The sequence below is a fragment of the Passer domesticus genome, chromosome 14 (assembly GCF_036417665.1).
Source record: "Passer domesticus isolate bPasDom1 chromosome 14, bPasDom1.hap1, whole genome shotgun sequence".
Lineage (NCBI taxonomy): Eukaryota > Metazoa > Chordata > Aves > Passeriformes > Passeridae > Passer > Passer domesticus.
This window is the reverse complement of record NC_087487.1, coordinates 10,592,226-10,620,190: the sequence shown is the minus strand read 5'-3', so window position 1 is coordinate 10,620,190 and position 27,965 is coordinate 10,592,226. Positions and strand designations below refer to the sequence as shown.

At 40.5% G+C, this 27,965-nt stretch overlaps 2 protein-coding genes across 12 annotated transcripts; one reads left to right on the top strand and one right to left on the bottom strand.

Annotated features, from left to right (window-relative positions):
- The first annotated feature begins 700 nt into the window (after positions 1–700).
- On the top strand, positions 701–21,800 carry USP8 (ubiquitin specific peptidase 8). 3 transcript variants are annotated; one of them, XM_064389571.1, is made up of 20 exons: positions 701–851; positions 5,372–5,542; positions 6,176–6,320; positions 6,795–6,880; positions 9,395–9,539; positions 10,155–10,212; positions 10,941–11,085; positions 11,334–11,496; positions 12,663–12,807; positions 12,995–13,188; positions 14,306–14,917; positions 16,151–16,240; positions 16,860–16,940; positions 17,374–17,636; positions 18,240–18,452; positions 18,889–19,099; positions 19,414–19,650; positions 19,998–20,140; positions 20,511–20,643; positions 20,863–21,800. In XM_064389571.1, exons 2-20 carry the CDS (start codon positions 5,439–5,441, stop codon positions 21,046–21,048), a joined length of 3,354 nt encoding a protein of 1,117 aa, XP_064245641.1. In that variant the 5' UTR covers positions 701–851; positions 5,372–5,438; the 3' UTR covers positions 21,049–21,800. The 3 variants fall into 3 exon arrangements, with proteins under 3 accessions (XP_064245641.1, XP_064245643.1, XP_064245642.1); XM_064389572.1 differs by lacking the exon at positions 701–851 and adding an exon at positions 3,817–3,895; XM_064389573.1 differs by lacking the exon at positions 16,151–16,240.
- USP50 (ubiquitin specific peptidase 50) lies at positions 12,995–27,224 on the bottom strand. 9 transcript variants are annotated; one of them, XM_064389592.1, is made up of 10 exons: positions 27,054–27,224; positions 26,844–26,909; positions 26,322–26,517; positions 25,721–25,912; positions 24,906–25,103; positions 24,261–24,403; positions 23,326–23,458; positions 19,368–22,763; positions 16,836–16,952; positions 12,995–15,471 (listed from the first exon to the last, which is right to left on the bottom strand). In XM_064389592.1, exons 2-8 carry the CDS (start codon positions 26,858–26,860, stop codon positions 22,599–22,601), a joined length of 1,044 nt encoding a protein of 347 aa, XP_064245662.1. In that variant the 5' UTR covers positions 26,861–26,909; positions 27,054–27,224; the 3' UTR covers positions 12,995–15,471; positions 16,836–16,952; positions 19,368–22,598. The 9 variants fall into 9 exon arrangements, with proteins under 9 accessions (XP_064245662.1, XP_064245661.1, XP_064245664.1 ...); XM_064389591.1 differs by having other exon boundaries at positions 26,322–26,520; positions 26,844–26,880; XM_064389594.1 differs by having other exon boundaries at positions 26,844–26,880.
- Positions 27,225–27,965: the final 741 nt, after the last annotated feature.

The window sequence follows — 27,965 nt, the reverse complement described above, 5'->3', positions numbered from 1 at the left end:
CGGGATTGTGGCAGCACAGAGCCTCTCCTCCATTTGTGTAAGATCTCCACGGCACGAGCAGCCTCTCCCCTTTTCCCAGCATGACTGTACCAGCACGTCCACACATACCTGCCATCGCTGAGATACAATGCTTGTAGTAACGCAAGGTGCACAGAAAACACTGTCATCAACAGAAAACTTGGAGTGTCCCCCATCAATCCGGTTTTCACTAAATTAAAAATAGGCTATTTTTATAAAGAGGTATGTCTCGTGTTCCCACACCAGACTGCCGGTGCAGTGCGCGTTTAACGCCCCACACAAACGCCGGGATGCCCTACAGACTGTGACAGACCCCAGAGCCCGCTCTTGGTGCCTTGGCCACAGTAGCAAATCGCCTGCTCCCGAGACGAGGAGCAGGTCCGGCGGGGCGGCGGCCCACGGAGGCTGGCAGGGCACGCAGGGTAACCCTGGCTGCCTCGGAGCGCTCTCCGGCCCGGCGGGTGCAGCTGCGCGAGGTCACCGCGTCTCGCTCCTCTCACACCGCCCCCGGAGCCACCCCAGCTCCGAGGCAGCTCCACGGCGGCCGTGGCTCTGCGTCCCCCGCCCGCCCCAGCGCTGCCGCGCCCCGCAGGGCCCGCAGGACACCGGCTGGGCCGCCCGGCACCCGAGCCGGCCCCGCGGCGCGGATAGGGCCGTGACAGTCCCCGCCCCCGCGGGGAGCGGAGGCCCGGCCGGAGGGAGGGAAGCAGGGAGGGAGGGACGCCGCCGAGTTCCGCCCTAGCTGCCATGGCCGCGTAGCGTCTCCTCGGCAGCCGCGCTCGGACATGGGCCTGCCCGGGGCCGGCGGGCGGAGGCAGCGAGTCCCCGCGGCGGTGAGTGCGCGGCCGGGGCGGCTCTGGGCCGGCGGGAGCGAGGCCTGCGGGGCAGGGGGACTCCGGCAGTGACGGGAGGGGCGGGCGCCCTTGGAGGGATCCCCGGGCCCAGCCCCGCCGTGCGGGGGGAGCGGCCCTCGAGGGGCTGCGGAGGACGGGGGAGCCGGTCCGGGCCGCGCGGGGAGAGCCGGGCCTGGCGCGGCTGGGAGCCGGCGCTGTGACCTTGGGCAGCCCGCAGTCTCCCCGCCTTCGCCCGGCCAGGGTGAGGAGCGAGGGGGCCGGCGGAGCCGAGCCCGAGAGCGGCCGGAGGAAGATGGCAGGGAAGTGGCGCTTCCCAGAGTGCCGCACTCCCGCGGCCGGCGAGCTGCGGTGTCATGGGGATGGTTGCCTCAGCCGGGCCGCAGCGCTGCCGACCGCCCGCTTGCAAACTTGGAGGAGTTTGCTGCCTCTGTCACCTCCCCGGCTTCTTATCACCTCTGCTGTTTGCCTGCGCCTTGCAAATGTTCATTTATCTAAATAACAAGTGGAGCTATTTGTGGTTTTACTTAGATAGAGTAACTTTCAAACTTCCTGCAGAAAATTCAGTGTATTTAAGAAACTTCATAGTGTCTGTCTTTCCCCTTGGTGTCAGTGAAACTGTTGGATGGTTGTCTGTCAGAGGGTTCTCTCACTGCGTGGAGAGTCCTTGCGAGGCTTGGCAGTGCAGGTTTCAGCAGGGTGCGTGGCCAGAGAGAGCCCTGTGATGTGCTACTGCCCTGGTGACTGTGGCAAGCAGAGGAATGGTGAAAGCTTGGGTACTCTCTGTGAGCATAATGAGCTTGCCATAAGAACCCCCAATGGTTATAATCATCCCATGCACATTAGGTTACAGGACCAAGGCCTGTAGTATTAACAGTACCAGAGCCTGGAAGAGAGCTAGAGGACTCACAGAACTAAATATGCTGATTGATTGTGCAGTTCAATCATTGAAAAATTCTTGGTGTCTAGACTCAAACTGATGATCTTAAAAAACCAACTCTTGTGTACTAAGTACAGGCAGTAAAACTTAATTCTGAGAAAACTGAGTAATTTAATGCTCATGAGAAATCCATTTCTCATTTGCTCAAGTGCTAGAGAGAAAAATAAGTGAATAATCCTTTATTACATACCTGAATTGGTGATGCACATTATTTGTGTCAGTATTTCACACTGTGTTAGTGTGTGCACTGCTTGCAGTGTAACTGCTTCAGTGCATTGTTCTCTCTGTAGTCATTCCACTTAAAGCTTACTCATATCCTTAGTAAAACTGGCATGATAATTAGATGTTGAAAAACCTGTTACCAACAGGTATGTTTCTCTGTCAGGGTGAAACTATCCATTCTAAGTATGTCAAATGCCTATAATCATACAAGCATGACTTCACTTATATTTTGGGATAGTGGCCTTGTTTTCAGCACTCATAGGTATGAAAAAGGAGCCAGAGATAATACTTCAGTTGGGGGTAGAAAAGGTCTCAGGTTTTGAGTTTGATCTTAATTTTTAAGATAAAAGCTGACAAACCTGAAATAAGTTGTTTCTTCTTCCTCACAGGGTTGACTAATAGTAGATTTAGCTATTACAACTTCTTCAATCCATTGTATTAATGGTTTGATGATGACTAGTTCCAAACTGTATTTGTGCAACTGGATTTTACTGGATTCCTCCACTGAGACTAGGCCAGTTAGGAATCTGGTATCTGTAAAAAATTGTGTTCAAAGTCAGATGGCAATATTTGTCAGTGAAGGAGCTGATTTGGACTCTGAAATTAGTCTTCCCTGAGCTTGCTCAAAAATGAAGGAAATAAACCATGTGCATTTGAGTATGAGGAAAAATTAAGGTAATGCACATCTTGAAGTTTAGTAGATGCTTAAAAAAATTTTAAGGGTTCTTATGAGCTAAGACTGAGCAGTCAACAATGGTCAGTCTGTAGTAACTAAAATCCAGTTGGGGCATTTGTGATGCATAAACCTGAAAATGTTAGTTACAAATCCAAAATTAAGATTCTATATAGAAAAATGTCTTAGAAACTGCAACTGGTATCTCAAATCAACTTGTGACATATGCTGTGTGTATTTTGACTAGGCGTGTGGTTGAGAATTTGATTTTTTTAAAGTTTAGGAAATGTTGTTCCTTATCCATTCTTACTCATTTCACTGCAGCATATTTTATGAATTGTGGTGCTGTGGGAGTCAAAGGGTAATATCTCATTCATCAGATGCTGTGGTTAGAAGCTCATGTTTTAAAAAAGGTACAGAAATTTCATTTAATCAGAAAATTAAAGTTCAGCAGTGAACTTGATTGGCAGTTTAAAGACCTGCAGTTATAACTTAGTGACCATAGGAAAATGTGGAAAAAAAATTTTTGTTTCAGGCCAAAGCTTAGAGGTGTCTTTTATTTACTAGTTCTGCATTTGTATAGATGATGTTCCAGAAGATCTGCCCTTTTCAAGGTGTGTCAGCAACACTTGAGAATTTACTGACATCATTAAATGGTTCATCTTCCACATAATCTTGAGCTTTTTTTGCTCATATGCACACAGCACTCTAATGCTATGTGCATATCTTATTCAGACTGCGTAGTTAGTTACAATATTCTGTCAGAACACAACCAAATGCTGCCACTTCAGATTAAGAAAATACTGGTTACATAACAGAGCAAACATTGAAGATATATTTGGAAAGGACTTAAAAGCTTCAAAGGAAAAGTCTATTTACAGTTCCATGGAGAAAAAAAAAAGCCAGGTAAAGACATGCTCTGAAGGTAGAATGAGACAAGCAATACTAAAATCTTAATAAGAGTGAAGCCACTCTTTATAAGGTTGCAAAAAGTATGTCTTTGTTTTAGGCTAAAAGGCCTCTGTACTGGAAAGGTCTTCTTTGGGGCAGGGAATGTCTGTGTTTTGTTTCTACTGCATGCAGTTCTAATGAATTATCTGCCTTGTTCTCAGCTCCTAAGTGTGTCCCTGAAAGTTACAACTGAATGAATGACACATCATATAGAAAAGAGAATGTTTTAAGATGAGTGAGGTATGGGATATGTTTTTAATTCTCTGTATTAAAGATAGTATTTGAAGACTTCAGTACTTTATAGAATTATCTGGAAATCAGTCTACTAAGAGAGGATTTTTATCAAATTTTTCAGTTTTAAAAAGCTGATACCTAGTTATCAAGGAATTAGCAAGTACAGCATCTGTGTTCAAGCATAAGTTATTTTGCTAGATTTTGTTTAGTCTGACCTTGGCATACCAGACCTTAGACCAAAGGTTTGTGTTAACTTTGTGTCTTTGTTTGATAACCAGGTCCTAGACTAACAAGAGTCAGCCTAGCAATACTCTGTGCAGTAATTCTTCAAGGAGTACAACAGCTCTGAGCCTTGGGAAGGGATCCCATTCCCACCTTAGCTTCTCATTCTTGACTGCCCGTGCCAACTGCTGCCCTTGCACAAGCTGTGTGTCCTCTCTGCTTCTTCAGCAGGCTGAATTGGCTCAGTAAGAGGCTGGAGAAGTACCAGACCAGCATGAGAAAGAGGGAGGGACATTGGAACTACCTCATTGAGTGGCAGTCAGCTACTGATCAGTTTGGTCCAGTGAAACTTCCCTCGGAGGTCACTGGCTGGGTTTTTTGGTCACACTTGATGCTGATCACATTGAGAGTGAAAGAGAATTGCTTTACCTTCATCTTGTCAAAAGCCATGTGGCTTTTCTCTACTAGGAAATAACCTACTTGCTGATATCATTTGTCTGTCTTATAATGAGTTCCCCTTCATTCCTTCCGTATCACCCACATTTAATGTCTCCCCTCTTGCTTGTGAGGGAGCTCAGTTCCTCCCCTGCCACCCCCAAGGCTGAAATAGCTCACCGTGTACTAGATGCAAAGAATTTTAGTTAGATTGTCCGCAGGAGACTTCATGGACTTCCCTTGTCTCAGATAACATGATGTGACAGTCCCTTGTGACCAAACTCTGCTTAACTATTTCATGGCTACGTGGAGAGCACTTTCAAATGAAAGCACAGTCAGTAGCACCAAGGAGTTGAAGACCTGCACAATGTCCAAGACATTTCAGTAGACTTTAATGGTAGCAGCCTTCCTGTTCTCAGCTTATCTCTTAGCAAGACATTAGAAGTCATTTTTCAGAGGAGGTAATGTGTATTTGCAGAATACAGAGGAGTCAGCTATTTTTTGATAGTATACTTGCTGGCATTTTAGTAGAATAAATTTGCTGGTTATGATGATTTTTAACATTCATGAGTCAGCATTTTTTTTTTAATTTTTTCTGTTAGCGCCATATTGCTGAACATTCTTGATCAATTATCTGAAGTGATTTCAAATAATTCTGTCACTTTGAGAGGATTAATTTATACTAATAATTGTTCCGACACTCTGTTTCTAGGTCACATAAGGTGAGATAAATTAGGTAATAAACCTACACAGGTGACTATAACTACTATACTAAAAGTAATTGGAATATAATTTGACTCTTCCTACCCTTTTTTCCTCCTCCAGGAAAATACTGATAGAGACTTCTAAGAAGCTGTAACACCCTAGAAGGGACATAAGTAACAATATTAACATGCCTGCTGTGGCATCTGTACCTAAGGAGCTCTACCTCTCTACTTCATTGAAAGATCTCAATAAGAAGACAGAAGTAAAACCTGAAAAGACCAGTACAAAAAGGTATCTATGTTACAATTGATTTTTAATTAATACTTAAAATATTAGTGGTTCCAGAACAAATTTTTGTGGATCTAAATTTCTTTCATTATTTCTGCTAGATACTAATTCTTCAATAGTCTTATGTATGGCTCTCAGCTGTCACATTGGATATGTATACTGCCAAAACATGACTTGGACAGAGCACAGTGCCCATGAAAATCTGCATACTTAAAGGAAAGGCTACATAAATGCAAATCTGTAAAAATGACAGAACCTTTAGCAAGTGTCTGAATGCTTTGCCTCTAGCATTTTTAGACAATCAGTGATTTAATTTTGTCTTACTATGACTTTAGTTTTTCCTAGAAAGAAAGTTATTCTTAGAAGGGAAGAGTACCTTTTTCCATATCTCACTCTGGTATTTAATTATGGAAGACTTTAAATAATAAGGCTGGTAAACAAACTAGCAAAGATAAACATTATTTGTAGGAACATGATTGCAATTCATATTTAATGAAAGCTTTATATTAAGGTGGTAAAATCAAATGCTTAATATATGGGTGAAGTCTGTAAACACTTAAGATGGTATCTTGTAACAAAATGGTGTTTGAGGACAAGTGAACAATTATGTGCTTTACTCCTCTTCTTTGGTTTCAGTTATGTGCAGAGTGCCCTTAAGATTTTCAAGGCAGCAGAGGAAAGCAGACTGGATGGAGATGAAGAAAAAGCTTACATCCTATATATGAAATATGTGGCTGTTTATAACCTTATTAGAAAGAGACCTGATTTTAAGCAGCAGCAGGTATAAAAGCTTTCTGACTGATCTCTTCTGCATTGCTCAAAGTGTGAGAAGTACAGAGAATTACACTAATGCACATTCAAAGGATCACACTGATAATAAGTAAACTGTCTCACTTACGGTGCTGTGTTTTCTTTCTTGTTTTCTGACAAGTCTGGTGTTAATTTTTTTTTTACAGTTTTCCTTTTATGTATGAACTATACAAATTGTCAGATCTGTGAATATTTTTTCATGGAAAGATATTCTTGTAATTTTTACCAGTCAGACTCTTTTGGTGAAGTTGCCTTGTCTAGCCTTTATTTATTAGTGCTATAAAACAAAACTCATATTTATATGGAAAATATTTTGATTCAAACCAGTTGGGGTTTTTTGGCATTAATATAATATTAACTCTCCATACATTAGTGACTCTTGACATGCATAGAAGTAGGCATTGTTAAACTGTATATTTATATGATGTGATGCTTGTCATTTTAGGATTATTTTCATTCAATTTTGGGACCTACAAATTTAAAAAAAGCTCTTGATGAAGCTGAAATACTGTCAGACAGCCTTAAACTCAGGTATGTAATATAGTTTGCTAAGACATTGTTCTTCATACCTTGAGCCTGTATCTGTGCCAAGGGCAGATTTTCATGCTATTTAGTAGTAGGCAATTACACTTGAGTAAACCATAGGTACCTGAAACTCCTGAGAGCTTAAATTTATTCCCAGAAGTCTTTTACTAGAGATAATTTTCACTGCCACATGTTCCAATAACTTGTCATTTTGTACACTGTCTGCTAATTCCTGGTAACTTTGGTTTGTTAACAGTGTCTCCTAGTTTTGTTAATTGACTAATGAAAAGAAACCACAAGGTCTGAAGAATATATACAGGAGAGATGGTCAAGAGCAATTTCCTCCTTAACCTTATAATCATAAAGTCATCTGTGTCTAAATATCTTAATGAATGTTCCTAATAATCAGATAGGCTAAAAAGTCCCCCTGGTCTGGTAGTTTACATTAAGAAATGCCAGGTTTTGATTCATTAGCCACACTTTTCCTCTGCCACTTGCAGATATGTGCATGGAATGCACAGTTCTGCCAGTATGTAAATGAGCAGATGCTAATGGGCTTTTGGGTACCTGATTGACAGCTGTCATGTTACATCTTTGTGCCATAAGCCATGAAACTGTATTAGTAAGAAGTTGTAAGGTAGGGTCTATCTTTAGGTGACATTTAGCACAGTAGTTCTTATTTCCAGCCTTCTCTGCTTCTTGCATCCTTAGCCACTTTCTCACTCTTTTGTCTCTCTCTGCAGCTGGGCACATTTCCTTTGACAAGTATCATGTCCCACCCCCCCTCCTCCCAAGTATTCTTGTGAAAGTGTGTTTTATGCCCTCCAAAGTGCTAAATCTATAAAGTTAGGTGAACTGTGAGTGTAGTTATTGTATGTGAAGAGTGACTTCATAAAGATCTCATGACACTGTGTATGAAACAATCTCTAGATTTTCTTTGTTTAGGTGAGTCTTACAATTAAACAGCTACAAATTTACTCTAAGAGTAAACATTGATAGAATCAGAGAAACCTGAAATGTAGAGACTTGTTGTTTAAATAACCTATGTCTGTTTATGAAAGGAACAGAATTTTGAAGTTGACACAGTAACTTCTAACTACTCTGGCAAAATGTGTAAATATTTAAAGGTAACAGAAATGAAACATGACTCCTGTGTAACTACAGAAGTAGTTTCAAGGAAATTATTTGTATAATTTCTTCCCCAGGCGGTAAGCCAGCAAATGGTTTGAATGTTAATTGTTAACTAAAAGTAGAGCTGCTGAAACTTGTATAGGTGCAGGAATGCTTACTTGAATGACCTGCTACATGCTTCAGAAGTATAAATAGGAAATTGATGGGTAAATATTTCATACTGACCAAATTAAACTAAAATCTGAAATATGCTTTAGTGTCATTAACTCCAAGTGGGAACAAAACGCTCAGTTCTAACTTACAATGCCTGTGCCAAATCAAGAAGCCTGTTTAAAAATAAAATCACAGACTTGCTGCCTCCTCCCTCTTAGTGGGCAATTAGTGCAGTAGACTTGGAGGTGGAATTTGATTGAATGATGTAGGTTATTAACACAGTACTTTTGAACTGAAATACAGCTGTATTGTCATTGTTATTTGAGCCCTCATTACGCAACATCTGGTTAAAATGAGGACTTACTAACACAGTTCTGAGTTCATGTTTTACTTCTTGGTTCAGTCATCCAAATTGTTAGGTCAAACATTCTTCTTTTGTTTTATGGTACTAGTAACCCTTAAACTTCTCAGTTGTATTAAATGTAAGTGAATACTATTCAACAATGATGTGACTGTACAAACCTCCAGTGGGTGATGTGAAAACTGTAGTTTGGAGATCACTGGCTTACAATGCCATGATTGTCCTTCCAGTGGTGAAAGGCTGGGAGGGCAATTTTCAAATCTGAGGCTTTATGAAAAGGACAGCTGTATGCAAGACCTCATCCCCCAAAACTCCTGAGTGAACACAGTTCTTGCATTGGCTTCCCTGTAGGCCCAGTGTTTGAAACACTCTGAAGGTGATTACTGTATAAGTAGTTCTGATCCAACTTCCCAAAAAAAGCAAATTTAGATATCTGAGCTAACTTACTCTTCACTGGCTCCATTGCAAAATGAAGTAAAATACCTGGGATGACTTGTAATATATTGATTGGAGTTTACTTGTAAGTCACCAGTACCTCCTGTTTTCTGTGGAAAGTGAAAAACATTCAGAGATATCATAGCTAAGCATGACCCAGGTTTGAAGAAAAAAATAGCTTTACAATCAATAGGACTTTACAATAGGACTCAAACCAAGATTTAACAATAAGAAAACCCAAAAGTGGGAGAAATAAGACCACATAGTTAGGAAACAAAATGGAGTTTGTTAGAATACAAAAACTGGCAATACTTCAACTTTTTAAAATTCTAAATACTTCTTTTAAAGTTTTTGACTGAAGACTTGGTGATTTTGATAGTAATAATCCAAGGTTAGCCAAAAACACAATATTGAAAAAGGCACTTTTTTCCCCCCCATAGATATGAAGAAGCTGAAGTTCGGAAAAAACTCGAAGAGAGGGACAGACAAGAGCTGCAGAAAAAGCAAGAACCAAAAGATGATGGAAAGAGCTCAGCCAAAAACTCCTCAGAAGGTGCTGTGGATTCCAAAGGAAAAAGCCAAAGGGTAAGTGAAGGTGTTTACAAACTGTAATTCAATCTGAATGTATAGTTTCAATGTAGAATTTGGTCTTTACTAGTAGCTATTTCCAGGTCAGAATCAAGGTGGGGTTTTTTGAATTAATGTACACTCTCCCTAACCCTTCTTTGACCTTTTTCCTTGGAATACCTGAAGTTCTAGCAGCCTCAAAGTCTTGTATAAGATAGACTGAGCTTTATGGTTAAGTCAAATTCTGTTTTATGCCAGAATTAGTGCAAGAAATCCAAGGTAATGGTGACAGACTGATATTAAGGGTAACATGTCTCCATTTTAGGAGTAGTGTGGAAACAATTAACACTTCATACTTGACAAATACTTAAAGAATTTCTTCTGTTAGATGTTGGTGTCCTAGGTTGTATTACCTCTCTAAATGTTTTCTGTCTAGGCAGGGCAGCAACCTCAGTTGAGTACATTTGAGTACATTTGTCAGCACATCTTCAGAAGCAGCTCCCTTGTGCTGTGTTTGTTCCTGTGGCTTAACTTTCTGACAGGTTTCCTTCAGGCTCTATGAGAGTCATTGCCAGTTGGCCACCTTAGTTCTCAGTATTATATGCTAAACTTTTTTTTTTCCCCCTTCTACAGATTAATGGTGAGACAAAGCATTCACTGGAAAGAAAAGATCAATCTGATAGCCTGAGTGGTAAGCAATGCAATGCTCACACAAATGTGGAAAAGATTTCTGTATGACTGTGCACTACTCACCTCACAGCTGCAGTCCTTCTCAGGAGTTATTTCACAGTTAAAATATTTTGATGAAATTCTAGTATCCTGCATTTCAGTTACAACAAATCAGTAATTCATTAAACTCTGTATTAAAGCCTTCATTACTTCTCATAAACCTAGAGATCTGTAGTTAGTTTTTCAACTGTTCAGTAATGGAAGATGAACTAGTCTTGAAGTGGTCAGGTTAGAAAGAAAAACTGCTCTACTGCTGATAGGCAAGGATGAAATATGACAGCTTACTCAGGTAAATGGAAAATTTTTCCATTCTTCTTACAATGTTCTGCTTTTTGTTCTTATAATAAGTATGTTAAAACATTCTCTAGAGTTTTTAAGAGGAGTACCTGCAGCTTGTAGTTCACAAATGCTTGTAAATATAGCTTGATTTAAATGAGACCACAATATGTTAAACTCGTTTATCACTGGAATATTCAGTATTGTCTAATCTAACAGATCAGGTGCTGATCATTACAGCAGTGGGAGCAAAAGGCCCACACTGTAATGTCTCACCTCCATGCCTTTGTGGGACTTCTTAGTTCTGTTTCATCTGTTTGCAGTCTTGATTGCACCAGTCAGGTACCATAGCCATTCTTAGCTATCTTCATTTATAATGTAGCTTCTTAGATGTAATTGCTTCTCTCTTTCAAGGATCAGTCACACCTGAGAGACTGTTTGCAATGATGTCAGACAAAAATATTGAATTGCTTATAATGGATGCTCGAAAAGCAAAGGATTATCAGGAATCCTGTATTCCAAAATCCATCAGTGTCCCAGAAGAAGCTATCCATCCTGGGTAAGACATGATGTTAAATGAGAGTGAAATATTTAATCTTCTATGCTTTTAAAGCTTGTACACCTAGTGTCAGAATCCCTGCTGTGTACCAGTGGGTGAGATGTATCTGCACAGCTTTGTTCTTGCAGGTACTGACTTCAACACAGTGTATATTTATTTTATCCAAGCACATTAACATCTATGAATTATGTTGTTGGTCAAAATGTTACTTGTACATGAATCTTTAAATGCATGTTAATACATTTCAGAGATACTGCTTACCTGATTGAAGCTAGACTCCCAGAGGATTCTAGGGATTCATGGAAGAGGAGAGGACAGTTCCATTATGTTATACTGCTAGACTGGTTTAGTTCTGCTGAAGACTTAAAGCTGGGAACAACTCTACAGAGCCTGAAAGATGCGCTTTTTAAGGTTGGCAAATTTCATCTTTTAATTTACTAATTCATCTTAGTAAATAAGGCCTTGAAGCACTTGAATTTACAAAGTATATGGAGGCTTTAGTGACACTTGGTTGAGTTTTCAAAGCCTGCTTGTTTTGATAGCAGAAGTGTATTTTGAAGTTTCACACTGCCCTCTAGTAGAGGACAGTATAATTTGTAACAGGTAAATGGCAGAATGATTCCACTCACTTCCTTAAGCAGCTCATCAACTTAGAGTTCTTTGCTGACAGAGTTGTTTGGGAAAGTACTTTTAGTCCTGTTTCCCAGGAACAGTCACCTTCTGCCCTATATTAACAACAGTAATTCCTTATCCCTGGAAACTGGTTGGCCACCTACTTTGCAGTCCTGTCAGCCAGGTACTTCCTACAGTGGAGGGGCTGCAATGAAGGAAGCTCCAGAAATATTTTCAGCACAGTTAACTTTTCTGCATTTTTGAATATAACTTTTGGGTAAACATAAATTTAAATTCGAGTTTGATCAGTGCAGGAAGCTTATAGACTCCACAGTGAGCACATGCCCAACATTTTTGAGTCAAACTCTCTGTGGCTGTGTTGTCCCCCCTCTGTACAGTGGTGGCTCTTGTGAAAGACTGCAAATATTTCTGTTACCTTGACATTCAGGACTGGGGTTCAGAGATAGTTCAACAGTTCTCCTTCTTAATTGCTTTACAGACTGTTCTCTAGACTGTCTGTGAATTGTTCATGTACTAGTACCGAGGACATCAGGAGGAGGGCAGTCTGAACCCTGGACTCTCAAGGGGTTTCAGAAAGTCAGTGTTAGGCTTTCTAAATCACTAATCCCTCAGCAAACATACCAAATAAGAAACTGAAGCAAATACTGTAATAAAAATACTTTTGTGTGTGGAGGATTGTTATGTGAAGTAGCAGTAAGTGGTTCTTTCTCTACTGGAAATATTCACACCCTGTTGTAGGCAGAGCCAGGAACCCAGCTGTGCTGGGCATTCTCCAAACACAGAGAGGATCCCTATTTTTGCAACCTCTAATTCTTGCTTAAAATTCTCAAAAAACAATCTCGCAATTTAATGACTGGACACAGGAATTTAAACAACACTATTAAGCTGTAAAAGTTTACTTTCGATTTTAAAATCAATTAATTTTAAACTTTTTTTCCATACAGTGGGAAAGCAAAACCATCCTGCAGAATGAACCTTTAATTCTAGAGGGAGGTTATGAAAACTGGCTCCTTTGTTTTCCTCAGTATACAACAAATGCTAGAGTAACTCCACCCCAGCATGGCAGGACTGAAGCAGTGACTGTTTCTTGTAAGTATAAAGAACAAAACCAAACATTTGTACTTACTGGATGAGTTTTTCATTCATTCAGGTGTTTTTAGGAAAGTCTTATTCTAGCTAAAAACTGAATTTTTGCTTGGAATGGGGGATTGATTTTGCTTTTATGGTTTTGTTTTGATAATTCTCTTATGGTTCCCTCCTGTCCCCACTCCTGCAGTGGATTTTACATATCCATCTCTGGAGGAGCCAGCTCCTGTGCCACCTGTTGTTGCTGAAAATGAAGAAATGGGAGATAATTTGGAAGAGAGACTAAAATCACTTAACAGACCAAACATACAGGATGCTGCTGTTCCAAAATCTGACAGTTCCTTTGTAGTTAATCCCATGTCAGTTACCAGAAGTATCCCTGAGGTAAGCTTTTTGACCTGTTTCTTTTTTTCAGTTAGTATATGGTTAATGTGTTAGAGACCCACCACACCCAGCACTCTAAATCCACAAGTAAACATACTCAATACATTTGTTTAAGCCTTGTACATGAGTATATTGGTACAGAGACTCTTGGTGGTCTGTGAAGCTGTGGTGACTGATCTACAGAATTATATGAAACTAAATACACTCAACAGAATAGCAGAACTTTTCATAAATGTTTTTACGTGAGCATGTGAGAAATTCAAGGTCAGCAATTGATCACTAATTCAGAAAGTTTATAAGTAACCTTTCTACTTAAAGCACATAGGATGAAATACAGAGAGGACAGTTAAGCCATGGTTTACCTTGGTGTTCCACAGGTCTGATTTCCAGCCACTGTATCTTCATTCAAATAATAAAACATTCAGGTGTTTTCTTACTCTGGGCCCAGTAGCAAAAGTATAGGAATTTGTATCTTCCTTTCATGTGAATAAAACTTTATAAAAACACTTTTGTAGAGTTCTTATACTAAAATAATACTTTCCTTAGGAGACAAGGCTTAAAAGCCCTTCACTTTCAGCCCTCTAGATACAGATTTCATTCAAGAGATCCTATACTGTAAAATTTAGAGACCTTATTTCTGTTTGCCCCTGAACCAGATGAACTTTTATTTCTTCAGAACATCCACTCCAGCATCCAAAACTACCTACTAGCAACAGCTGAGCATAAGCCATTCTTAAATACCCCTTCCCATTAAACAGGTGCTTTGTCACATGACTGAGAGAGCCAAGCCCTAATTAGGCTGCCTGATTGCCCTAAAATGTTCACCTTTGAAAGCTCAAAAATAGAGGGTTGTGGTAATCAGTGTATAATGCTGTCCTTATGATTCTTTAGCACTTGTTTATTAGTTCACACCTGGAATGAATACCTAATTTTACTAACAAGCAGTTTGAATGAGAAGATTTAATGAAATTGAAAGATATCTCTCTCTCTCTGTCAGAAGTCAACTTGATATAATCTTTATTCTCTTACAAATCTCTCTTAGGAAGGGCTTAGCAAAGAGAGTAGTAATAGCTGCAGTGAGTTGTTCTAGACTCTGTGTTCTGCACCTGTGTTACAGGTGGATCGTTCTAAAAAGCCTTCACTAAAAATCCTTGGTGATAACAGAGCAAAAGCTCCAAGTACAATCAGTGACAGCCAGTCTGGTGAGAGTGGAAGAATTGTTCCAGACCGCTCCACAAAGCCCGTGCATGATGGAAGGAGCACTCTGACAGAAGAAGAGAAAAGTCGGGTCCATGCGGAAACTGCTGCTTTGTTAGAGAAAAACAGACGGGAAAAGGAACTGCGGGACAGGCAGCAGCAGGAACAGAGAGAGAGGCTCAAGAGAGAAAAAGAAGAACAAGAACGAAAAGAACAAGAACAAAAGGCAAAAGAAGAACAGAAGGAAAAGGAACACAAAGAAAAGCTACAGCAATCAAAAGAGGACAGGGAGCAGAAGGAGAGGGATGAACAAATAAAAAGAGAACAGGAGGAAAAGGAACAAGAAAGAACACACAGAGAAGCAGTAGAAGCAAAAAGGCAAAATAAAAATGAACCAGAAAACATTGGTGCAAAAAGGATTGAGATTGACAAAATATCCATGGAAGAAAGAGAAAAGGGAACTCGAACACCAGAAACACAGAAACGGGCACTGGGTGATGCATCTCAGACCTTTGTGACTGTTCCAGGCAAGGTTAGTGAAAAAGAAAATCATCATCAAATGTGAAGTAGCTATGCACTAAAATAATGCTGAAAGTCTAATTTTAATCTAGCAATTTAAAATACATAATTGGATGTTTTCTTAGACCACATTTTACATAAAAGTAGAGGAGAGAGTTAAAACCAAGACACAAATAGATTTTTTTTTCCCAAGACAAGCTTGTTTATTTCTTGTAGGTGGGCAGCATGAAATCCCCATGGGATAATAAAACTTCCCACTCACATGGAGCTAGAGGGGATGATGGTTCATAGACTGCAACCCTCTGTTTCAAAAATAAAAGCCTGGTGGTATTTAATCTCTTGCACCAGCTTGGTACTCTGTGTGATGTTAAGGACACAGTGGTGTCATAAGGAGCCCTTTAGTGCCCCCAGGTGTGGAAACATTGACAAAACATTGGGAACATTGACAGGATTTTGTTACCTGGCACAGGAAGCAAAGCAGCATCCTCACCTAGGATTTTTGCTGAAAAGAGTCCAGTTCCAAACCTTGGTGGGGGGAGGAGAGTCACAGTTCTTTCTTTCCTCATTCTTGAAAAAATTTGCAGAATTTCTCAATGTACAAATCATCTGATCATAAAACAGGAGCTACTTGCAAAGCTAACAATGGAACAGATGTCTTTAAAACCACTTCTCAAGAACTTGCATTAGGATATTTTTCTCTGCTTTTCTAATTGCAGTTGTGATTTGATCATATTCTGATGCTTGTTTAATCCAAATGCACAAGAAAGCAAAAAATAAATCTTCCTGTGCAAATTTAGCACAGTCATTCATGAACTTTTGACTGACAGAGCAACTTCACATAATCCCAAAATGATGGCCTGTGATCAACCAAATTCATGTTGGCTTCACAGTTTGCCTTTTCCATGGAGAGGTTTGACCAGTGAGGAGTCAAAGGGAAAAAATCCTGAAGTTTAACAACCAATTATAAAGCCCACAACTTTTAGGGTGGAAAGTAGAGTAGGTGGAACTTCTGTACTTTCTTTCTGAGCTGTTGAAACTACAGAACAAACTGTAATACAACACTGAGTTTCAAAAACTATTCCAGTGAATTGCCTGTAGTATGTAGGAATAAAAATTATCTGCTTTAACCACTTTGTTGTGGTACATGCATTTAACTACCAAAACTAAAAGTATAACTCTGCTTTATCAACATTCTTTACTGACATGCCAGATGAAAATTGAAGCCTTCTTTCAAAATCTTTTGCAGCAAATGGGGTTTAAAGGACAACCAGACAGTGAAGCTCAAAAGCCAGGACCCCTTAGAGAGGATTCTGAACAAGATACTGAAAGACTTAAAGTAAATGCAAATGTATTGTATGTAGCCAAAATAATCAAGCACAGATGCTTTATGATTATTATATTACGTTAAACTCCATTTCATTTCAGTTTTTAAAGTCATCATCTTAAGACTATGCCACGTTCACAGTGTTCGTTTGCTTTTTTCCATTTGTCATATTCATATCAAAAATGCTTGAAACTTCCAGTGTAAGTCTTGATGTATTTCTGGTGGCGCTAACAAGCATTCTCCAAGCATTTGTCATCTCATGCATACACCTTCAAGTGCTGCTTTAAGAGGAAAAAAAGCTTAGCCTTGTGTGTTTAACAGAAGCATATACTCCTACTATTTCCTGATTCTTCAGGGAAAAAATGGAGTTTTGTGACTTTCATGAGACTAAATGGTTGGTTTGTTTTTTTAGAATGTGTCAGCAAATGTTTTGTTTAGATTCCAATGTTTTTGTTTCGATTGAGCAATAGAAAATACTAAATTACCATTACAATACATTTTATGTCTATCTATAATCAAGGATTTATTGTACTGTTTGCACTGAATCATGTAACTCCATAGAGAAGTCACAGGCAGCTTGTTGCTCTGCATAGGTAACTGTACATACCTCACTTTTCTCTTTGTTTATTAGTCCCAGCGGGAGCCATTAATGAGAGCACGAAGTGAGGAAATGGGAAGGATAGTCCCAGGGCTGCCTGCAGGTTGGGTAAAGGTAACTCCTCTCCTGAAATGAAAATCAAACTTTGTTTGTGTTTTGTGTAGTTTTGTCCTGTATTTCAGTTGTGTCTTACTTCTGAGTTAGATCTTGTTTCATTTTTTTTACTCCCCTTTAACTTCCACACAGTTACTTTGTGAATTTTAATATTATTTGTAATGAAACTAGGACAGTTCTTCTGCTGTTCCCGGTTTTTGCTGTTTAATAGGCATTTTGGTGAAAGTGCCCCTTCTACTAAATTTAATCCATTGAATGTTAATTAAATGGATTAAATTAATCCATTCAATGTTAATTCATCAATGTTGAGGCCAGTCACAACTTAATATCCCAGTGTCTGAAAAACTCGTGCTGTTCTTACAGTAATGTATTAATAGTAAGTTAATGATGGATTTTCACTTGGGTTTGAAACTGTTGGGTTTTTTCCCCCCAGTTCCTGGATGACATCACTGGAACCTATCGTTACTATCACTCACCAACAAACACGGTTCAGATGTACCCCCCAGAAATGGCTCCTGCAGCCACTCCTCCATCCACCCCTCCCACGCGGAAGGCCAAGCCCAAGGTGACGGCTGAGCGGGACAGAGAGCACTCCAAGCTCAAGCGCTCCTACTCGTCCCCAGACATAACCCAGGCCATTCAGGAGGAGGACAAGAAAAGAATTCCTGTGACTCCTGCAGTCAATCGTGACAATAAGTATGTTTGTTTGATAAGTTAGATCACAACTCGGGCAGTGTGACAGCACAAAGGACTTCCTTTGTGTTTAACCAACTGAAATTCATTATTGTTTTCTAAGTGGGTTTGAAAGGATGCAAGAGTAAGAGGATAAAATTTCATTGCTAGAAGTTCAATGTATAGAACAGTTCTCTTTGAGAAATCAATATAATAGTTATGTATTAGCAGGAGTTTCAGAGGTCACAGTCTATTAACTGGGTGACAGTTGCTTTTTTAAGTTCTGTTATTTGTATTAACATACTAAAAGACTATCTTCTGACAGTTTGTGAAATGCAAGTTTTCAGATTTTAAACTGTATTAAACAGCTAATTCTTCATCTGTGAATTGAAGAAATAAAGGAAAAAATATATAAATCTCACAACTGATGGTGCCTAAAACTCAGCCTCATTACAGGCCAGTGTATATGGATTTCTCACTGTTGCATTGGCTGGTTTTGAATACCCTAAATGATGGTATTTGGTGCCAGGATGGATGGGGATAGTGGGGTGAAGCGTGGTGTCTGTTGATTTATGTGAACAACTTTGTCAAATCTGAGACTCCTAAAAAATAATTTCTTACTTACAGACCTGCCTGCTACACTAAAGCAGAAATTTCCAGGCTCTCTGCATCGCAGATTCGAAATCTTAACCCTGTGTTTGGGGGATCGGGACCAGCTCTGACGGGACTGCGGAATCTAGGGAACACTTGCTACATGAATTCCATATTGCAGTGTCTGTGCAATGCACCTCACCTGGCTGAGTACTTCAACAGAAACTTGTATCAAGCTGATATTAACAGGTAACAATCTCTCATCTGCTTTATATGTGCCAATTCAAAATCACTTAGTGGGGCTGTTTGTTTTTTTAGGCAGGAGGCAAATGGTAACTTTTAGGCACCTTGACATTTTCAAAATTCATGTGTGTCAGTAAATAGATTTTACTGGACTGTGATAACTAAATTATGGTCACCATATTCATTAAATACATGTGTACTAGAGTCTCTTAAAACCAAACTGAATAGTTAAATAGTTCACAAAACATGCTGAAAATAGCTGTAGCTTCCATCTGAAATGTCGTACCAAATTACAGGGCTGACATAGATGAAAATTTAACTCAGCCAATTTTCCTTGGTCTAAAGAAATTATCTTAAAATCAAGATCATGTTTTGAATTAAAAAGATTAATATTAAAACCCAGTTATATGAGTGGCTCAGATTTTTTTTTCTTATTTTATAGGTCAAATTTCCTGGGGCATAAAGGTGAAGTGGCTGAAGAGTTTGGTGTAATAATGAAAGCTTTATGGGCAGGACAGTATAAATATATCAGTCCCAAAGACTTCAAAATTACAATTGGGAAGATTAATGACCAATTTGCAGGATATAGCCAACAGGACTCCCAAGAATTGCTTCTCTTTCTAATGGATGGCTTGCATGAGGACCTAAATAAAGTAAGCAATACACTTAAAACAAATTATATATCTGTCAGAAGATAAAGAGAAATTTTTTTAATACTTCCTTATTCCATAAGATTGTTACTGCAACCTTGTACAGAAAGAAATACAATTATTCAGAATGAAAGTGGGAAGTCAGTATGAAGGTATAAGGTAGTGGAGGGAAGCCTCACTAGACAAGAACTGGCTGGCTACACTGCCATGTTTAAATATTCTTGTGAATATTCAATCATAGGCTTGCCTGTAGATGAGATTTCTTACTTACATATATGTTAATATATTGCTGTGGTATTTAAACTTCTGCTATCCAGGCTGACAACAGGAAAAGATACAAGGAAGAAAATAACGATCACCTGGATGACTCAAGCGCAGCAGAAATAGCCTGGCACAAGCACAAGCAGCTCAACGAGTCCATCATTGTGGCACTGTTCCAAGGGCAGTTCAAATCCACCGTGCAGTGTCTGACGTGTCACAAGAGGTCCCGAACCTTCGAGGCTTTCATGTATCTGTCACTACCACTTGCATCCTCCAGCAAATGCACTCTGCAGGTATGGGGAACTGGAGAGAAAACCTTCCTCTGGCACTTCATTGTCATGCTGCTTCTGCTCACCCTCTGCTTGAAGGGGTTGGGCAGCATTTTGCTTAATTTGCATTGACCTGAAACATGAACAGATCTGAATCTGGTTTTTTTATTTTTAATTCTTCTGTATATTTTGAAGGATGCTAATTAATATCTGCAGTAAAACTTGCTTCCACACATAGACTTAAGTCACTTTTCCTCAGTGAAATGTAGAATGCAGATCACTGATGCAGGTTAACAACCAAATGGGAAACAAACATTTTTGTTATACTTGCATAAATGCCTATCATTCACAATCTCTGTATTTTGTTTCAGGAATGCCTTAGATTGTTCTCCAAAGAAGAAAAGCTCACTGATAACAATAGATTTTACTGTAGCCATTGCAAAACTCGAAGGGACTCTTTGAAAAAAATAGAAATTTGGAAATTACCACCTGTGCTTCTTGTGCACTTGAAACGGTAAGGAAAGGTGATTGGTGGATGTTAATGAGGATGGAGTGACCAGGCTTTGATGGAACTGGATTGTCCCATGGCAGTAGCTGACCATTTTTACTTAGAGAAGGTCATAGATAGATACATTACCAATTGTAATGTTGCAAGAATTTGATTTTCATCTGATGCTTCTTTTGTAAGGCTGTAATTCCCAAGGCACTTCCACAAGTGACCTCCTGTTACTTTTGCTAAGAAACACATGAGCAAACGTTAAGAGAACTGGGGGCTTTAGTTGAGATCACATCCTGGTTAAAAACAGGGAAACCTAACATGCTTAATACAGTGGAATAGCTTGTGAACAGCTTGTAACTTTTCATGATGCTTTTTAATTCTCTAGATTTTCCTATGATGGAAGATGGAAACAAAAGCTTCAAACTTCAGTAGATTTTCCACTGGAAACTCTTGACCTCTCTCAGTATGTTATTGGTCCAAAGACTTCCTTGAAGAGATACAATCTGTTCTCAGTATCGGTGAGTGACCATGTCACATTTCAAAACCCAGCTGCACTTTATGCCAGGACTCGGGGTGGTCTGTGGGATTCAGCCAGGCTGCGTTGTAATTGCAGACAAAGTTGTATTCTAAAAAAGAACAATTGGGATTTAGTAAACATTTCATGTTCTAGATTATTTCCCTAACCAGGGGAGAAAAGGCAGCTTTGAAGGCCACTAACCCTTGCCTTACATTCACAGAATCATTACGGTGGGCTGGACGGGGGGCACTACACAGCCTACTGCAAAAACGCTTCAAAGCAGCGCTGGTTTAAGTTTGATGACCACGAAGTGTCCGAGATCTCGGCGTCCTCGGTGAAGTCCTCAGCTGCTTACATTCTCTTTTATACTTCCTATGAACAGCGAGCACTAGATATGGCCACGTAAAGGAACGTGTCTTAAGGAAACTGGTTTTCTTTCTTCAAGAGCAAAGTAGGCCTGGGAATGCACATAAACATGCAGAGGTACAGCAGACAGTCGCTGGAGGAGTGGCAGGAGCAGGGTGCCTGCAGCAGGAGCTCGGGCGTAGCAGTGCTTAACAATCAGACACCGATGGGTAACGCTTGTGCTCATACTGCCATCAGTGAAACCATTTACAAGCATACTGCATTACTGTTTATTTAAAAAAGAACTATATTTTTAGTCTGCTCCAAAATTAAATTCTAGCTTAGTCATCTGAAATCTATTAACAAGTAGTTTAAAATGTCTTAAAATCCCAAGACATATCTTGGTTTATTTTTTTCTTTCACTGTTAATGGCCTTTTCACATTTCTAACCTTAAGCTTGACTCTACTGTGAATACTCTAGAACAATGTAAACAGTTAGGAATGTAAGTGTACATATTGATTGCATACTTGCACATCAGAATTATGTATATAATAAAATGTTGTCCTTTTTGTGAGACTCCAAAACTCAGAGGATTGCATTTATTTGCCAGCTCTAAGTAATTGCAACACTACTTAATAAAAAAGCAGAGCTGTATTATTTTTTCTGTTAGCTTTTGTCAATATTTGTGCACTTCAGAGTTATTCTAAACAAACAAGATTTTCCTTTTTAATTTTTTAATATAAATTTTCATGTACACATGCATTAAAAACCTTAATGAAGAAATTATTTAAAAATATATCCTGTTAAATGTATGTTTGGGTTTGGTTTTTCATTCTCAGCTTGTTATGCAATGATTAAGATTGTACATAATAACAGTCTGACACATACACGGTTTAAAGGTTGTCCAGATAAAAATATTGTTTTGCATAGAGCTGATTAGTTTAAAAACTTCTTTTAGTTGCATCTTTCATATTTCTCTGCTCTGAATTAGGGTTAGTTTTCCTTTTCTGGTAAGATTAGCATTCAAAAGTCTTACAGTCTGAGCTTTTACCTGTCTGTGTCTGTCTTGCTGATGGAATTAAGACCAATATTGATTGTTTTCCAGAAGCTTGCAAGCTGCAAACAAGTTTGAAGTGCTGGAGAAACAAAAATTACATCAGTAGAGCAATGCCTTTTTCTTTCTTCTATATCAATGGTCACTCCATCCTCTCTTCTGTAGCACAGTCTGGTCTGGTTGTGTGCTTTCACTTTGATATCCTTCTGTTAGTTCCTGAAAGGCAGCTTAGAACAACCTGCTATACTTAACCAGCAGAAAAACAAGAATTTCCAGGTAAGTGCATCTGTGTGCTCAACATCTGTGTTGTTCTGAGGGGTGCAAGGAGGTTGTCATGGAAAACAACCCCAGCCCTTGTGCACATGGAGCAGATGCACATTCCTTCATGGCTTAGGGGCTGTCACTGTCCTTTCTAGGAATCACTTCCTGAAAGACCACAACAGCTGATCAGTGGTGCACATGCTCTAGTTTATTGATGAAACAGGAGTTGCTTAATGCTGCTGGTGAATTCTAGGTGCTGCCCTACTCAGTGTTCATTTGCAAGACTAACAGGGTGTCAGTAGCCTTGGGAGATGTAGAAGAGGAGGTAGGCTGTGTCAGCCTGCACTGCAGAGTCTGGGATCTTGGTGACCTGGGCATCATCAAAGCTGTACCAGTGTTTGGTGACTGAGTGCTTGCAGAAGGCCGTGTAGTGGCCATAATCCAGATCTCCAGCATGGTTCTGTAACAAACAACACAGTCTGTTAAAACCAGCCTCCTGTTCTGTCTCCTTACAGGCAAAGCTAGGAACTGGCAATTGTTTTATGTATGCACTTGGAAAAGATGGCACAGAGGGTTCTAGCCCCTTTTGGCTTAGAGCAGGGAATGTTAATTCAAATAAATTCTTGCAAACAGAGTAAATGGGTGATGATCATGCTTATTTATTTTGCAATCCAACTGTTAGCCCTGATACAGGTCACTATAAGAGGACCCCACTTGTTGTGAGCCATGTCCTTATTTAAAAACTGGATTCATGCTGGATCAGCCTGCGAGTTTACTCTGAAGAGGCATTATGTGCCAGGAGTGCATTCTTTTAAAAATGGGATGTTGGGGAAGAAGAAGTAATGTCTCTGTCCTTCAGTTACGTGCTGTTACTGGGTTATGTCCATGGCTGGTAGAACAAAGTGTACAACAAAACATGCATTAAATTATAAATCATTATACATGAAGTTCAAACTAACACAGGCTTAATCTGCTCCACAAGGCAGGGCATTCCCAATAAAAGCAGGGAGGGCAAAGCTTACCACTACAGCACACAAGCTGTACTCTGTATTGTTGTGACACGATGTGGAGATGTAGGGAGAGAGATCCAGATCGCTGAACGGATAGCAAACGGTGGTTGAGAGTTTCCTTCTGTTCTTGTCCTGCCAGGCAAACCTGAAATGAATTTTTGAATGATTTTAAATGACCCTCAGCTTCTGTTTGTGTTGTGGTCATTGCTTAACTGACTTTCCTAGGAGGAGGGAAAACAACAACTGACTACCCAGCATTGGAAAGAAAGATCTCTGTTAATGTGTATTGCAGTAAACTGACAGAAAATACACTAAACCCACATGATATGTCCAGCAAGAAAAGCAAAGCTCTTGCTTCCTGATCCTTCAGTCAAAGCCTGAAGTCACATCTTTCCATCACTCTCTCTGTGTCCTAAACATTTTGGACTGGACTGCAGTGCCAGTGTCAGCTCTTCTCTCATGCCAGACTTCATCCCTCTTCCCTCTGTAACTTTTGAGTACATCACTGCACTTTTAAAAATTTACAGTGTGGCCAAGAGCTGCAGCTGGGGACCACATGTCATTTAAGAATGTTGAGAAAAGCAAATGCTGAATGGAAAATTAAATAAGAACTTCAAATAACATAGTTCTGGGAAGCCAAATCATCCCAGAGTAGTTTTCTTTATAGGTGGAAAGTTGTTAAGAAAAAAATTATTTAGTGTAAATTCAGCATCTGGCTATGTGTGGCTAGTGAAATCTGTTAACCCAGGTGCTCCTGATGGCACCACTCTGTTTAGGCCTGTTTTAGTAAAGGGATAAACAAAACCAGAGTGTGTCTCAACTGCAGTAACAGCAAGCAAAACAGTGACAGTCCTGCTCTTGGAATCCAAGCCACAGGCTCTCTCAGCTGCCACAGGAACTGATTCACAGGAATCATACAGGGACTGTCTACCCCACTTAGACTATACCTCTTCAGATGAAAAATGATGATCTGTGGTGCCTTGGTTATGGTGGCCTTTACTGTTGCATCTTGGTTGCTTCCACACCAGTAGCAGTGGATTTGGTTGTTCCGAGTCAGTGTGTCTGGCTGAAAAAAGCATTCCAGGCAGTCCTGTCAAAGGAAAAAAACCAGACATCACTTGATTGAGCAGATCTCCCTCCACCCATGAAGGTGCTAAGCATGAATTTGCTGAGAGATGAATTTGCTCCTCCTAACTAAGTGTGGTGCAGCAAGGCTGACATTACAAATTCAAAAGACAAAGCAGCCAGCATTGGCTTCCATTCTCCCCACCAAGGTGGGAAATACTTGGATGACTGGGAGAAACCTGAAGTACTTCCACGACTGGAAGAAGCCTTCACAGCTGCTATTGAATGATCTTAATGTCCTTCATCCCCTGGCAACGCGTGAGCATTGCTCCTGTAACCTTAACAACCTCCATGGTTCTGAGACCAGTAAAGACACCCCACTTCTCTGGGGAGCAGATCCAAGACTATCCATTAGTGCCCAGGAGAACAAAGTAACTAAACCCCTGCGTTTTTCCAATAAAACCTGTTAGTCTAAGCCTCTACTCCCACATGAAGCAGAAACAGCAGGAATGTGCTGGCTGTTGTACCTGCAGAGAGCACACTCTGGTGGAAGGGATGGGCAGGGAGAGGACGGTGAAGCTCTCGGGTCTGTCACTGAGGGCTTTGCATGTCAGACACCTGATAGCATAGCTGAGCTGTCCCTCAAACAACTGTGTTATAATAGATGTGCCACTGCTACTCCTTGTGCTTGCTCCTGCAGCAGGGCTCTGTCTTTCTTGGCTTGGCTATAGAGAAGGAAAAAAATTGACAAAATGTAGATAAGCAGTTGTTTTGAAAAGTGCCTTCACTGGGGTTTAATGGGTGCTGCCCACTCCCTGGGTTGATCAGTTGTCAGTCTTGCCACAGAACATGGCTCTAAAATGCTGTTACTTTACTTGATGGTTCATACATGCAGAGTAAGATTGATTCTTTTTCTGAGAGAAGAGTAACAAAAATACAACAATTCAGACATTGGATAGCATTAATTGCTTGAAAAGCTCTTTATCAGTGGCTCTGGAGGGGAGAAAGATGTCATGGGGGCATGGCAGATGTGAAGTTTTCAGGCAGATGAGAAAGTGGAAGAACATCAGCTGTGGAAGGAGAAAGGAGAGGGAGAGGTTAGGACAGTGAAGCTACCTCCAGCATTGTCATTTAGATAAGGCTGCAATTTGATGGAGCATTAGACAGGAAGAAAATTAATAATTGTGTGTAAATGGGTCTGAAATAAAGGTAGAACAGGAAAGTTATTAGTGGCCCCATCATAGAGTTCAGAAGAGGATGATAGCATTCCATGTAATTGCTTAAATCATGAAATGCAGAGAAAACAGCTGTAGTTCCCAAAACACCACAGCTGGGCTCTCACCTGCTTGAAAGCCTCGTGGAGGTCATCCAGAACACAGATGAGGAATTCCTGTGCATCATGCTGAGTCCTCCTGCTAAAAGCTGGGTACCGCTTCCCAAAGACAGAATGAAAAGCCTCAGGGGAAACATAGTCAAACTCTCCAAGCCACATGTCAGACACCAGACAGCCAAAGGCAGTCGCAGACTCTCCAATCTCCCTTGGAAAAAAGGGGAGAGTTTCAGGTAATGTATGAAAAAATAGTGTCTGCCTTCAAATGGGAGCACAATACAGAAAGTCAGAAAACTGATGCTGGTACAGTACAGCTCTGGCAGCTGTCACTTGGCTTGAGGGACTTGCAGATCCCAGAAAGTGGTAGGAATCATCATCAAGACAACAGTTACAGGTATTCCCATCTATGGGAAGAAAAGTATCATGTGGAAGGACCAGCAAGGAAACAAGCTGGGCTCTCAAAGGAGAAAGAAACCAGCTGGTGGCCAATCTGATTGGAACTGCCTGGGGGAAGCTGGCAGGTGCCTTGGACATTCTCATGGCAACACATATCCTCTGGCAGGGAAATAGCACCGAGCTCAAAGCTCTGGGTACTGTGAGCAATCCGACTCACTGGTGCAGGGCCGCGTTCCACTTTCCCGAGAGGAAATACTGCACGAGGGGGGTCAGGCTGCACAGGCACTGCAGCACCGCGTTCATGTAGCACGTGTTCTCCAGGTTCTGCAGCCCCGTCAGCCCCGGCTGCAGGCTGCTCATGTCCTCCAGCTCTTCCTTGGGGGAGTACCTCCACTTCCATGCCATCCTTCCACCTACTACGAGAAAAATCCACAACAGTGGAAATCTAAAATGCTACCGTTTCTTCTTTAAAAATTACATTCACATTTATTTTTACCAGGTTTATAGTGGTGAAGATTCTTCATCTTCCCCACTAAGCTCTTTCCAACATGGTAAGATACATCATTATGAGGTATTATTTAAACACCTGAAGTTTTAGAGTTATTGCTAAAATTCCATTCAGTTTTTTGCTCCATACACAGTTATTCAAAAACAACATCCATTTGTGAATAGCTGTCTTTTGGGCAAAATGCTAAACAGTGTTTACATTATGTTTTATTTCCTTGGGTACAGTACTCACCTATTTTCTAAATCCATAGGTTGCAGTCCAGACGCTACTATAAACAGGTTGTTCTTCAGATCTTTGCTACAAAATGTTACTTAATTCATGTTAGGAAAATTTTAGGTTTATTTTCTGGTTGCATAAGTCTGTTCTGGACGAAACTGTCCCCATCCCCAGTCAGACAGTCGAGATGCTGAACGCAGACCCTACACCACCCACATCTCTCACCAACATTGCTGTTCTTTTTTAGAGGCTGATGTTCTATTCTGAGGCAGGGCAGAGAACTCTAAAACCACAGCAATCTCTGTAGAGCAAAGGCGAGCAGTGCCCCGTGTGTTCAGTCCCGTGTTCCACCCTGTCACCCCAGCTTCTCCTGCTCCAGCCCCTTGTGATGTCACCTGGTAACACTGGGCAGGGAACACACCTGGCCAGAACTGTCTCCATCTCCTTCTATGCGCCAGCCAGAACAGAAAACTTTGGGAAGAGAGGGGGACCCACCCGTTCCACTGAGCAGGGAGCTTTGGCCCAACACACCTTTATCCACGTTTGCTCACTTGGATTGATTTATTATTGCCATGCTCTGCTGGAAGGGCAGTGATGATCGAGGGTGTTGGCCATAAAAGGATGGAGCTACCTCAAAACATCATACTGAATTAGTTTCTTTGTGTTCTGAAGATTTTCCTGAGGGAAGAAAAAAAGGTATGGCAGATGGCTTTTAATTAGCTATGTTAATGCATATCTAAATTCCATATGCCACTGAAGAGCAGCAGTTTTTCCCTATTTAACAGGCAACTTGGGAAGTAACAAGTACCCACAGAAGAGGCCCATGAAGTGATGTAAAAATCTCCTAATCATCTTCCTTGTTAAACTTCAAGCAAAGGATGTCTCTGGCACTCCTGGGACAGCTGTCACTGCTGCTGACCCCTCAAAATCTGGTTTAGTTTTATAAATGAAACTGGATATATTTATTCCCATTTTTTGTGGAAATCTGAATCAAGACTTTGACTTAATGTTTTAATGTAGCACAATACACAAATCCACATGGGTGCTATCAACTGCAAGCTCTGAGAATTAACTTCCCATTACTCTCACTACAAAGTGGGTTATTGCAAGGAAGTATTAATTGAGAAAAGAAATATT